General features: G+C 36.5%; 1 protein-coding gene across 5 annotated transcripts in view; it reads left to right on the top strand.

Annotated features, from left to right (window-relative positions):
• NEK4 (NIMA related kinase 4) overlaps positions 1 to 14,156 on the top strand; it is a 100,967-nt gene that overhangs the window by 27,448 nt on the left and 59,363 nt on the right. For 4 of the 5 annotated variants that reach the window (XM_037798088.1, XM_037798079.1, XM_037798107.1 and 1 more), the window contains exons 5-11: positions 2,133 to 2,287; positions 4,123 to 4,264; positions 4,492 to 4,896; positions 11,388 to 11,537; positions 12,097 to 12,246; positions 12,715 to 12,781; positions 13,563 to 13,672. In XM_037798088.1, coding sequence (XP_037654016.1) covers positions 2,133 to 2,287; positions 4,123 to 4,264; positions 4,492 to 4,896; positions 11,388 to 11,537; positions 12,097 to 12,246; positions 12,715 to 12,781; positions 13,563 to 13,672 — 1,179 coding nt within the window. The remainder of the gene's footprint in view (positions 1 to 2,132; positions 2,288 to 4,122; positions 4,265 to 4,491; positions 4,897 to 11,387; positions 11,538 to 12,096; positions 12,247 to 12,714; positions 12,782 to 13,562; positions 13,673 to 14,156) is intronic. The other variant, XM_037798100.1, reaches the window with a different exon arrangement.

The raw sequence follows: 14,156 nt of genomic DNA, 5'->3' as shown, positions 1-14,156 counted from the left end.
TTTTAGAACATTTTCATTGTGAAATAAGGGGAGCACACTCCGTCTTCAGTGTTCATGCAAAGGAAAGTTTTATTCTACTCATTTCTACAGGTCTTTATAGCATACAAGGTAGTTTCCTACGTGACTCTTTTCAGGTATCCAGGGAGGGTACATTTTTTCTAAAGCCATGAGGTGTGTTTACATATCTTTAGTCTTAAGGGACAATTTCTTTGGGGGCTAGACAGGAAACAGTGGGGGCAGGAGACAGGAGCAAAGAAGGAGCCCAGCAGGAGCTCAGAGACTATTCCCTCATCTAAATTGCAGTCTGCTTTCAGATATGCAAACCTTTTGGCCTTTTCCTAGCCCGGAGCCCACCTTCAGGCTTCCAGATTTTAGGAAATGGGCCCTATGTATAATCTATCGAGCCAGGGGACCTTCCATGTCTCCAGAAAGGAAATAAAAATAAAAAAGAAAACCCAATTCTCCCATACCCCTTATCCCCCCCATTATTGACCCATAGTATTGGTGTAGTGTATTTGTTACTATTGATGAGAGTATTAAAATATTACTGTTAACTATAGTCCATAGTTTGCAACTGGTACATTTTTCCCCATAAACCTCTCTATGGCTAGTTCCTTCCAATAGTGTCATGCATTTGTTCTAGCTCATAAAAAACTCTTATATTTGTACAGTTAATCAAGGGCATTGTCCACCACAGGGTTCACTGTGTTATACATTCCCATATTTTATCCTTCAACTTTCCTTCTGGTGACATACATGACTCTAAACTTCCCCTTCCCACCACATTCACTTGCCATTTAGCACTGTTTATTATTCTCACCATGATGTGCTACCATCACCTCTGTGCATTTCCAAACATTTAAGCTCAATCTAGTTAAACATTGTGCATATATTAAGTAACCACTCCCAATTCTTTAGCCTCATTCTATTTCCTGGTAACCTGTATTCTAGATTCTATGCCTATGAGTTTACTTATAATTAGTTCATATTATGAGATCACAGTATATTTGTCCTTTTTGTGTCTGACTTATTTCACTCAGCATTATGTCCTCAGGATTCATCCATGTTGTTGTAAGCTTCAGGACTTCATTCTTTCTTACTGCTAAATAATATTAGATCAAATGAATATACCACATTTTGTGTATCCATTCATTGGTTGATGGACACTTGGATTGTTTCCATCTTTTGGCAGTTGTGTATAATGCCACTGTGAACAATGGTGTGCAGATGTCTGTGTGTTCACTTTTTTCATTCTTCTTTCTCCTCCTCAACTTGAATCATTTAAATTGCCTTATCTTCAAATTCATTGATTTCTTTCTTCTGCCAGCTCTAATCTGCTGTTGATAGCCTCTAGGGAATTTTTAATTTTGGTTGTGGTCTTCAACACAAATATTTCTGTTTGGTTCCTTTTAAAAATTTCTGTCTCTTTATTGAGATGATCATATTGTTCATTCATTGTCTTCCTGATATCCTTTAGCTTTTTTTCCGTGTTTTCCTTTAAGTCATTGAGCATATTGAATATGTTTTTTTAATTCATTTTTATTAAGATATATTCAAATATCGTACAGTCATCGAAAGCATACAATCAGTTGTTCACAGTACCATCATATAGTTGTGCATTCATCACCCCAATCTATTTTTTGAACATTTTCCTTGTACCAGAAAAAGTGAAAAAAAGAACGAAAAATAAAAGTGAAAAAGAACACCCAATTCACCCCCCCACCCTATTTTTCATTTAGTTTTTTGTTGCCATTTTTCTACTCATCCATCATACACTGGATAAAAAAACTGATCCACAGGGCTTTCACAATCACACTGTCACCCCTTGTAAGCTGCATTGCTATACAATTTTGTAGTGAATATCTGTTACATAAATCTTTAGGAACTCATGCTCCTATTTCTGAAGGGGATAGTCTTCAGATGGGACGGCTGGGTTGAAGGATATTCTTTTACACTTTTATAATTTGCTATTATAATCAGGTCACTAGACTGCTTTGTGTAGACTGATATGCTGGTTGTTTTCTGCTTATGTGGATATGTGACTTTAAATAAATTTTGGGAAGCCTCTGTCTTTTCTTTCTGTGCTTTACAGGACCATTAATTCATAACTATGGTCTTACTTCTCTTTGTAGCTGCCCCCCATGCCAAAAGATTACAGCCCAGAGCTGGTGGAATTGATAAGAACAATGTTGAGCAAAAGGCCTGAAGAAAGACCCTCTGTGAGGAGCATCCTGAGGCAGCCTTACATAAAGCGCCAAATCTCCTTGTTTTTGGAGGCCACAAAGGCGTAAGTTACTTCCCTTGCAAACAGCTGGGCTAAGTAAATGGAGTAAAAGAAGGTAGCTTCTATAATTTTTATATATGAGAATTTATGGTAAGTTTTTTTTTAAACATGAACTACAAGATAACATTGTATGGCTAGAATATATGTTCACATTTAACTTATTATTTGCTAAATGAGAAATCTAGAGAACCACATAGAGAATCCCCTATAATACTCCTTAGCAGGTTCCAACATGCATAGAATATATTTCTTTTACAAGGATATAAGATTTAGAAACCATATTAAAATGAGAGATTATCTCAGTAACCTTTTACGTTATTTACTATGTAAGGTAATGGTCACATCTAAAGAATAGTGCTCAAATTTCTGAGAACATCCAGAAGGTTCCCTCTTCACTCATATAAATGCCTCAGGAGAAAAAGAATTCCTTTCTTTTATTTGCAGGTTCTGCCTTCACTGTTCTGAGTCATAAATGACAGGATCCAAGACTTAGGGCTGGATGAGACCTTCACGATCTCTTTGGCTTCTTTTGCTGTGGGGCTTGTTAAATTTGGAGGAGAGGAGACATGCTCGAGAGTCCTCAGGAGATAAAAAAGGACCATCTTTTTGTAATGTTGTCTGTAATTTCCCACCAAATAGACCTTTGGCCTTCTGTGGTGTTGGGCTCTACGTTCCCCTTGATTCTCCAAAGGTTTCATCAGCCAATTTTAGAAATACTCTAAAATAGTCGGTAATATTATTCCTGTACACTTTTACTCTGCAAGTAAAGGCTGAGTATAGCAATCCTTTTTCTTCTCAAATTTGGCAAAGCGGTGTGTCATTATTACAAACATATGAAACTTGAACATGAAAATTTTCTGTATTTGCAGTTTCCCATAGATTTTTAAAATAAATTTTTAATTCTGAAATACCTTTATATTTATGGAAAAGTTGCAAAAGTAGTGTTTTGGTTTGCTTGACTGCCAAAATGCAATATACCAGAAATAGATTAGTTTTTACAATGGGTATTTATTAAGTTACAAATTACAGTTCTTAGGTCCTGAAAATGTCCAAATTAAGGCATTGGTAGGAGGATACCTTCTCTGAGGAAAGGCTGCCAGCATCTGGGATACCTCTGTTACATGGGAAGGCACATGGCCGGCATCTGCTGGTCCTTCTCTCTGGGTTCCTTTGCTCTCTCGGCTACTCCAGGGGCTTTCTCTCTCTGAACTCTCTGAGTTTTTTCTTCTTATTAAGGACCCCAGTAAAGGGATTAAGACCCACCTTGAATGGGCTGGGTCACATCTCAGTTGAAATAATCTAACCAAAAGGTCTCACCCACAATAGTTCTACGTACACAGGGATGTGTTAAGAAAAACATAGACTTCTCTGGGGTACATAACAGCTTCAGACCAGCAGAAGGTAGTACAGAGAATTCTTGTATATACCCCTCATCCAGTTTTTCCCAATGGTGACATCTTACATTACGGTGGAACATTTGTCAAAACTTAGAAATCAACCTTGGTTCTACTGTTAACTAAATTCTGGACTTTATTCGACTTTCACTGGTTTTTCTGCTAGTATCCTTTTTCTGTTTCAGGATCCAATCCAAGATACCACAATACATTGGTCTGTGAGAGTTTCTCAGGCTTTTCTTGTTTTTCATGACCTTGACTGTTTGGAGGAGTACCAGTCAGGTGTTTTGTAGGATGTCTCCTAGATTTTTAGAAGACTGTTCTCTATAAATGGAACAGTTATGTAAGGGAGTGTAATGTATACACACATTTCCACCTATACATAAAAATCCTTAATTCTCATTATATTTATGTTAACAACTTCATATTTTCCTCCTCATGAAGAAAAACCTCCAAAAATAATGTTAAAAATGGTGACTCTAAATCCAAGCCTGTTGCTACAGAGGTTTCTGAGAAAGCTGAATCAAATATTGAAGTAATCTGCCTCCAACCACACTCCTCTGAGGGCTCCAAGACATACATAATGGTATGTTTCTTTTTGAAGAGTACATTTTCATATACTATATTAATATGATGGCTTACTTTAGAAAGTTATTTTATGTGAAATAATTTTGCTTTACTAGAGATTTTGTTGTGTAATTAAATTCTGTATTGTGAAGAAATAATGCTGGTGAAAGGGATTCATTAAGCCTACTTTAACCAAAGTGGACTGTCAAAATGCTCATGAAGTCTGTGCTGCTTGTTTTCACTCAGGGTGAAGATGAATGTTTGTCCCAGGAGAAACCTGTGGTCATTGGCTCCTCAAAGACCTCTGCCAGTCTGAAAGGCCACCCTTGCAAACCAGACATGAACAGTACCGTAGAGTCACTAGCTACTATCAGCAGGGTAAATATTGACATTGTACCTGCAGAAGGGAGGGACTCTGTGAATGACGGCTTAGTTCAGGAGAATCAACCAAGACACCTAGATCCCTCTAATGAGCTAGAAGGTAAACGGACTATTTCTCAAGTGAAGGAGGAGAGGCTGCAAGATAACACTAAGTCCAGTGTTCATTCTGAAAACCTGATTCCCACGTGGTGCTCTGATGCCACCAGGGAAGGGAGTGACCCAGTGAAGTCTCTGCAGCCCCTAAGCAAAGAGCGAAAGCCAAAGGACCAGGTAAGTGATACGTATGAGGTGTTCATTTCAGAGGAGGACTGAAAAGGACAGTTACAATGGTGTGGGTTGTTTGGTTATACACTAGTTCTCATTTTGGGAAAAATCAGTTATTCTGTATACCAGTTTAAATATAAAGGAAACCAAAGGAGAGGAACTGAGGCATTCTTAGATTTGGCATTGGTGTAGTAGGCAGAAACATGCTCACTGTATGTATATACATATATATTTTTTTTTCTCTTAAACCTTTTATTTTGAAATAATTTCAAACTTACAGGAAATTTGCAAAAATAATACAAAGCCCATGCCAAGAACTCCAACTACCCCAGCCCCATGATACTGAGATCACCAATTTTTTTTTCTTTTTTTTTTAATCTTCATTTTATTGAGATATATTCACATACCATGCAGTCATACAAAACAAATCGTACATTCGATTGTTCACAGTACCGTTACATAGTTGTACATTCATCACCGAAATCAATCCCTGACACCTTCATTAGCACACACACACAAATAACAAGAATAATAATTAAAGTGAAAAAGAGCAATTGAAGTAAAAAAGAACACTGGGTACCTTTGTCTGTTTGTTTGTTTGTTTCCTTCCCCTATTTTTCTACTCATCCATCCATAAACTAGACAAAGTGGAGTGTGGTCCTTATGGCTTTCCCAATCCCATTGTCACCCCTCATAAGCTACATTTTTATACAACTGTCTTCAAGATTCATGGGTTCTGGGTTGTAGTTTGATAGTTTCAGGTATCCACCACCAGCTACCCCAATTCTTTAGAACCTAAAAAGGGTTGTCTAAAGTGTGCATAAGAGTGCCCACCAGAGTGACCTCTCGGCTCCTTTTGGAATCTCTCTGCCACTGAAGCTTATTTCATTTCCTTTCACATCCCCCTTTTGGTCAAGAAGATGTTCTCCGTCCCACGATGCCAGGTCTGCATTCCTCCCCGGGAGTCATATTCCACGTTGCCAGGGAGATTCACTCCCCTGGGTGTCTGATCCCACGTAGGGGGGAGGGCAGTGATTTCACCTTTCAAGTTGGCTTAGCTAGAGAGAGAGGGCCACATCTGAGCAAGAAAGAGGCATTCAGGAAGAGGCTCTTAGGCACAATTATAGAGAGGCCTAGCCTCTCCTTTGCAGCAACCGTCTTCCCAAGGGTAAAACCTATGGTAGAGGGCTCAACCCATCAAACCACCAGTCCCCTATGTCTGTGGTCATGTTAGCAACCATCGAGGTGGGGTAGGCCAATACCCCTGGCATTCTCCACAGGCTCCTCAAGGGGGCACTACATATTTTTTTCCTTGTTTTTCTTTTTTTTTTTTAACTTTCCTTTCTTTTTTAAATCAACTGTATGAAAAAAAAAAAAAAAAAAACATACAATAAAAGAACATTTCAAAGAGACCATAACAAGGGAGTAAGAAAAAGACAACTAACCTAAGATAACTGCTTAACTTCCAACCTGTTCCTACTTTACCCCAAGAAGGTTACCTAATATAGCAACATTTCTGTGAACTTGTTCCTACTATATCCATCAGAAATTAACAGACCATAGTCATTCCTGGGCATCCCCAGAACGTTAAATAGCTTATCTGTTCTTCTTGGATTATTGTTCCCCCTTCCTTAATTGCTCTCTATTGCTAGTTCCCCTACATTCTACATTATAAACCATTTGTTTTACATTTTTCAAAGTTCACATTAGTGGTAGCATATAATATTTCTCTTTTTGTGCCTGGCTTATTTCGCTCAGCATTATGTCTTCAAGGTTCATCCATGTTGTCATATGTTTCACGAGATCGTTCCTTCTTACTGCCGTGTAGTATTCCATCGTGTGTATATACCACATTTTATTTATCCACTCATCTGTTGAAGGACATTTGGGTTGTTTCCATCTCTTGGCAATTGTGAATAATGCTGCTATGAACATTGGCATGCAGATCTGTTCGTGTCACTGCTTTCTGATCTTCCGGGAGAAGTGCAATCGCTGGATCGAATGGTAACTCTATATCTAGTTTTCTAAGGAACTGCCAAACTGACTTCCAGAGTGGCTGAACCATTATACAGTCCCACCAACAATGAGTAAGAGTTCCAATTTCTCCACATCCCCTCCAGCATTTGTAGTTTCCTGTTTGTTTAATGGCAGCCATTCTAATTGGTGTTAGATGGTATCTCATTGTGGTCTTAATTTGCATGAGATCACCAATTTTACCATTTTGCCACGTTTGCTATAATCATTCTGTCTATTCATCTGTCTACCTATTAATCTATCTATCTACTAATTTTCTAAACATTTGAGAGATTATATACATCATGCTCCTTGAACACATGATTCTGCCATGTGTATTTCCACCTTAAATACAGTTATTCCCTCTTATATTTGAAAAGTTAGTGGAATGATCTGATTCCTTAACTTAAAGACTGGAAAAAAATATTTTATGTGCTGGAACCGAGGAATAAAGAAGGAAAGAAGAAAAAGAAAGGGACAAAAGGATTTTGCAGGGAAAATTCAGAAGGATTTGATGCTAAGAGACTTTTCAGAGTAAAATTTAAAATTATCTTCCGCTTAAACTTGGAAAGAAGCCCAAATTAGGTGAAGCATAGTAATAGTTGAGGATTAGGGAGAAAGTATTGTGTTTCTTTACATTTTTATATATGAAAGCATGTCATTTAATATATTTAATTTAATATTGAATATATTTTTATATTTAATATATCATCTTTTGTGTAAATATATAAAAACTTTAAAATAAATTTATATTAAATTATTTTTAGGGAAGTTTAGTTTTTATGGAAGAGTACAGGTATGATGCTGTAGTCATTTTAAAGGCATTATATACAGACCAAAATATAGTCTGTAGCTTTCCCTGGACACAGGAATCTTATACCTTACCTTATAGATATATTTTTTTTATGTCTAGCTTATTCTACTTGATTATCAAATTATAGTCAGATTTATTTATTTATTTTTAGATTATTTTTACTTTAAAGGTATGCAATTCAGTGGTTCTTCTTATACTAACAAAATTATCTGATCATCATCAGCACTAATTCTGAAATGTTTTCAACTCTCCAAAAAGAAACCCTCTACCCATTAGCAGTCACTCTCCATTACCTCTTTTCCCCAGCCGCTCTCTATGAATTTGCCTATTCTGGATATTTCATATAAGTGGAATCATATAATATATGGTCTGGCTTCTTTTACTTAGCATAATATTTTCAAGGTTCATCTGTGTTGTAGCATATATCAGTATTTAATTCCTTTCTATTGCCAAATAAATTACACTGTAGGTATTTACCATAGGTCATTTATGTGTTCATCAGTTGATGGTCATTCGGGTTGTTTCCATTTTTTGTCTATGATGGATAATGCTGCTGTGACCATTCATGTACAACACGTTGTGTGGACATGTTTTCAGTTCTATTGGGTATATACCTAGCACTAGAATTCCTGGGTTACATGGTAATTCTATGTTTAAATTTTTGAGGATCTGCCATTTGGTTTTCCAAAGTGGCTGTACCATTTTACATTTCCACTAAAAGAGTACAGGGATTCCAGTTTCTCCACATCCATGCCAACACTTGTTACTGTCTGTCATTTTGATCGCAGACATATAAACAATGGTTATGAAATGATATCTCATTGTGGTTTTAATTTTCTTTTCCCTAACAACTGATGATGCTGAGCATCTTTTCATGTGTTTATCGGTCATTTATATATCTTCGTTGGAGAGTTGTCTATTCAAATCCTTTTCTCATATTTAATTGGTTTATTTGTATTTTTGTTGTTGATAGTAAGAGTTCTTTATATATTGTAGATAAAAGTCTCTTATCAGATACGTAATTTACCGCCGTTTTTACCCTTTCCGTGGATTGTCTTTACTTTCTTTAGAGTGTCCTTTGATGTACATAAGTTTTTTATTTTGATGGAGTCCAATTTTGTCTGTTTTTTCTTTTGTTGCTTATGTTTTTGGTGTCATATCTAAGAAACTATTGCCAAATACAGGATCATAAAGATTTATACCTATGATTCTTCTGAGTCTTATATTTTAACTCTTACATTTAGATCTATGATACTTTTTTGAGTTAATTTTTGTGTATGGTGTGAGCAACGGGTCCCAACTTCATTCTTTTGCATGTGGCTATCTGGTTGTTGCAGTACCATTCACGGAAAAGACTTTTGTTTCCCCATTGAATTGTCTTGGCACCCTTGTCAGTAATCCATTGACCATAATGTAAGGGTTTATTTCTGGGCTCTCAGTTATTTCCCTTGTTCTATATGTCTGTCCTCATGGCTATACCATACTTCCGTGATTACTATAGCTTTATAGTAAGCATGAGTCCTCCAATTTATTCCTATTTTTCAAGAATTTTTAAACTTTATTCTTAGTTTCCAAGATTGTTTTGACTCTTCTGGGTTTTCTTCATTTCCACATGAATTTTAGGATCAGCTTGTCAATTTCTGCAAAAAAGGCAGCTGAGATTTTGATAGTGATTGTATTGAATCTGTAGATCATTTGGAGAGTTTTTCTATCTTAACGATATTTAATCTTCCAATCCATGAACATGGTTTGTCTTTCATTTATTTAGATCTTTTAAAATTTCTTACATCGACGTTTTGTAGTTTGCAATGTACAAGGCATATACTTCTTTTCTTTAATTTTTCCTAAATATTTTTTTCTTTATGATGCTATTGTAAGTAGGACTGTTTTCTTAATTTCATTTTCAGATTGTTCATTGCTAGTATATAGTGATTTTTGTATACTGATCTTATATCTTGCAACTTTGCTGAACTCATTTATTGATTCTACAGTGATTTTTTGTTTTGCTTTTTTTTTTTTTAGAGGGCATCTTAGGATTTTTTTTGTATATGCTCCTGTCATCTACAAATAGAGATAGTTTTGGTTTTTTATTTCCAATCTGGGTGCCTTTTTAAAATTTTTCATGCCTAATTGCCCTAGCTAGAACCTCTAATATAGTGTTGAATAGAAGAAGTGGTGAGAGCAGGCATCTTCCTGTTGTTCCTGATCAAATTTACTTCTCATAACCAGGATTTTAATCAGTTAAAAAAAAAAATACAATTTAATGTCTACCATATCCTGTGTATGTGTGTGTGTGTGTGTGTGTGTATATATATCCAGCATGTCCTATTTATATGTTCATAAAAGTAGAGCAGCTTTTTTTAGGACCATTTAAATTCCATGGAGAAACTCCTTAAGTCATTTTTTTCCTTGTCGTTCTTGTATGTGTGTAAACTTTATTTTGATCCCATACTTATTACCAACATAGAAATAAAGATTTATTTCCCTCTTCAGAATTGTATCAGTTGGTTGTTTATTATTTTAGTCTCTCTATTCAGCTAGTTTATTATATAATAATGTTGTAAAATTTAGTCATTTAATGTATTTTTCTTAATTATTTTATGTCCAATATTAGGTGTACTCTTTAAAGAATAGATTTAAAAATTATTTTACCTACAGGATTCACAATTTTGTGTTTGCCAGAGTATCTAAAAATGTTGTCTTAATGCTTGCTATTGACTATTAAAAAGCATTCTTAACTTGTAATAATATTGCATTGTATGCTTTCCTTTCTAAAATGTACTACATGGTGGGTTCTTGATAAAATTTATTGTTCAAATGATATTCAATTCTCTGGGTCCATCTACTTGAAAACCTAGATATTTCAATAGTTGAAAAAGTTCAAAATAAATATAAGAATCGATTTCATTTTAATATTAGTATGCATTAGTTTCTAAAGCCAGCTTTAAAAGTAAAATACTAAGTCCCTAGTGATCTTTATAACTTAAAAGTTAATTTATTTTTTCATTACTACTGTTAGTAATAGCCTCCATTGTTGGAGTACCTAATAGGTATCAGACATAGTCCTAAATATTTTTAGTTCACCATCTCTCTAATTCTCAAACAATAATATAAAGTGTGGTAGCATCATCCACATTTTATAAATGGAGAAACTGAGTCTCAGAGATTAACTTTCATGCATATTTTGGTTCATCTTACTCCAAACTCTGTGTTCTCTTGACTTTGTTTTTAAGGTACACCCAAATAACTGATGCTTATTTGGGAAACAAATTTGTCTTAAAATGGATTTCATTTAAAATGTGTTAGTTTTCTGATTAGAAAACTTATTGAAAGTTACAAAAGTTTCTTTCTTTGTTTTTTCCTCCCTCCTTCCCTCCCTCCCTCCCTCCCTTCCTTCCTCAGTAGTTTCAGGTTAATAACAAAATGAGTAATTTAATTAAAATAATTATTTAGTCTTAATTGAGGAAAGAGAGAAAAAAAACAATATTTGGATAACTGATGTCAGCATTTTGTCTTTGCCTATCAGCATTGCAAATAAGCATTCATTTTAAAAGACAGACTCCTCTTCATTTACAACTTTTCAAAGTAGGCATGGTGGGTTTGGGCCATTTGGAAGTTCAAAAGGCTATTTTATCATTCTGTGTTTTTGTTTCATTTTATTATTTTTAAGGGTCGAGTTGCTGATGAATGTATTATAGAAAAACAGCACAGAATTTACCCAGGATTACAGCCCCACAGCTCTGGGTCTGAACCCTCCCTGTCGCGACAGCGATGGCAGAAGAGAAGAGAACAGACTGAGCACAGTGGAGGAAAGAGACAGGTTGGCAGAAATCTTCTTGGAATAAGTCATTGTGCCGCTGCTTGGGAAGTAAACTTTGGGAAGCTCTGTTTATATTTAGAATGGTTAGCAGTTACCAAAAAGGCACATTAAAAGTATAAGGAACTTACAGAGAGAAGAGTGACAATGCCAAGATGCTAAATACTCGTTTTCAAATATCAGTGAGTTGGAAGCAGAGTAAGGATTTTATCTTTCTCAGCAAAGATGGACAGGTAATTTTGAGAGTTAAAGGAACATTCGGCTAACAACAGTAAATCTCTCATCCCTTCTGTGTTATATTGATAAACAGTTTCTTCCTCATCCTCTGCACAAAATCATGCTAACACCTATTTCTTGAAGTAATTTTCACAGGCACCCTCTCCATAAGCTTCTTAGATGGTCATTCACTTTTGGCGAGATCTCTTTTTTAAAAAAGCAATCTTTTGAAGTTTTTGAGAGAAAAATCACTGACTCATAGGGGACCTACTGATGGGGAATCTTTGGAGGTGGCTATATATGAAATTGACAATAAAACATCCTCCTTTTTAAAAATTTTTTTAAGTTCCAAGAGGTCCCTTCTCGACTTTTGCCTTCTCTTCCCACTGTTGGAAAAACAGACTTCACGTCAATACGAAAGGATGCTGAAAACCAAAGTACAGCAGTTACTGGGTCTGTGAGCAGTTCGAGGAACAGTGAGGTCTCATCATCAAAGGTTTGTGGAAATATATGTTGGATTTTTAAAAACCACCTTTTAAACTTTTCAGTTATAAAATCCTGAGTATGTTGTGAAGTTTTATGTTATCACATCTTAGCCTTCCTTTTTGCCAAACACTGGAAGGGACAGATTCATAGAATCTGTGGAAGCCTCAATTGAAAATGGATAGATTTTCAGTCAAGTGGTGGGACTGGTCATTCCAGTAGATTTGCAGTTAACTAAGGTAGATTGCAGGAAACACAGATTTCCCATTTGCCCTCCCCAAAATGAGTATTTCCCAGAAATGAGGGCTGTGATCATTCCCAGCCAGTGGTTGTAACCCTGATGTGGACTCTTTTCAAATGGACACATTCCTTTCAAGACTAGTACAAGGCCTTCTCCTGTAGGGCTGAATGATACTTCACACATTGCTGGTGTTTTAGAATAGTGACTAGTATTGAAAGTGACTCTGACTGTCTTTAAAAGGATCGACCATTATCAGCAAGAGAGAGGAGGCGACTAAAGCAGTCACAGGAAGAGATGTTTCCTGCAGGTAAAGTTGTCTTCTTCCCCTCACCTATTGGGGGTTGTTAGTATGGCTCATGGACATGTGGCCTGGTTCTTACTGTGAGGTGTTAAGCATTTTTAGGCATCAGTAATCCATTTGGGAAACTGATTTGGAGGAATTTTTAAAATTTCTTAGTCAAGCCTTAAAAAAAAATCAGCATAGACTGTTGCATGTGGAACTTATATCACCAGAGGAAGAGGATATTAAAAAGAGAGCAAGAGGGCTTTGGGTGGTAGTAATTCCTGGGAGATTTCAGATAGGAAACCAAGTAAGTGTTTAACTCATTTCCATGTCCAGTGTCCGCTGGTCAGGGAAATGGTCTCTTCTCAGGAGCAGAAGGAAGAAGCCGAAGCAGGGGAAAGGCATTGCCCTGAGCTGAGGGCTGGGGTCATTCCTATTACTGTTATCTAAAGATAATATTAGCAGTTTTCATTTATTGAATGCTGACTATGTCTCAAGCATTATGATAGGCATCTTGAAGGTATTGTCTCGTTTCCTACTTACAGTAACTACCAAAGGTAGGCACAATTATTATCTTCATTTTGCATCTGAGGAAACAGGCTCAGAGGGGTTAACCAGCTTGCCGAAGGTCACAAAACCAGTAGTGCCAAAGCTGGAATTTGAGCTGAGGTGTTAGGCACCAGAGTGATGGTATCTGTTTTACTCCTGGGCTGGCTCTTGCTGGGGTTTTCTGATCCAGTTCACAGCTCTCTTTCCTTGAGACCAGCCCACCACAAAAAACTGCTGGGGGTGATTGCTTTTTCAGGCCCTGCAGAGAAGAGAGATTCTGTGAGCGCAGCAAGGCTAGGGAAACCACAAGAGGAAGGCCGGCCCGTTTCTGCCCGACAGTTCTCTTCTGACTGCAGTGCTGTTCAGGTACATCACCTCACTCCTCACAAAGATATGTCTACATCTGGAAAGCCTAAAACAGTAAATTCCGTAAGTGCCAGCTCCAATTATTTCTGGGACAGGTTTACCTTAAATTTCACCTTTTCACTCTTGGATAAGGAAAGGCACTGGCAAATAATAGAGTAAATTTTTCAGATATTTTTGTAAACAATTGATAGCTTGGTTATCTTAGATAGTCTTTGAAAGAAAACTTCGTAAGGGCTTCCTTTAGGCAACACATTGCTTATTCAGCCATGTTGCCTATAAACCCAAGTGCCAGGCCGTATATTTTAGTTCTCACTTGCTGCTCATTCCTCAGTTTCCTATTGGCGTCCAATTAACTTACCTTCTCTCCTATGGATGATGTAGGTGCACCATCTGGTGGCTAAATGGGTAATTGCAAGTTTTCCAATTGTTCACCTTTCTATGTAATAATAACCTGGGGATAATTATCTATTTTTCTGTATTCTGG

This window comes from Choloepus didactylus, chromosome 1 (genome assembly GCF_015220235.1).
Source record: "Choloepus didactylus isolate mChoDid1 chromosome 1, mChoDid1.pri, whole genome shotgun sequence".
Taxonomy (NCBI): domain Eukaryota; kingdom Metazoa; phylum Chordata; class Mammalia; order Pilosa; family Megalonychidae; genus Choloepus; species Choloepus didactylus.
Note: the sequence above shows the minus strand (reverse complement) of the source record. Positions and strands in the feature narration are given on the sequence as shown.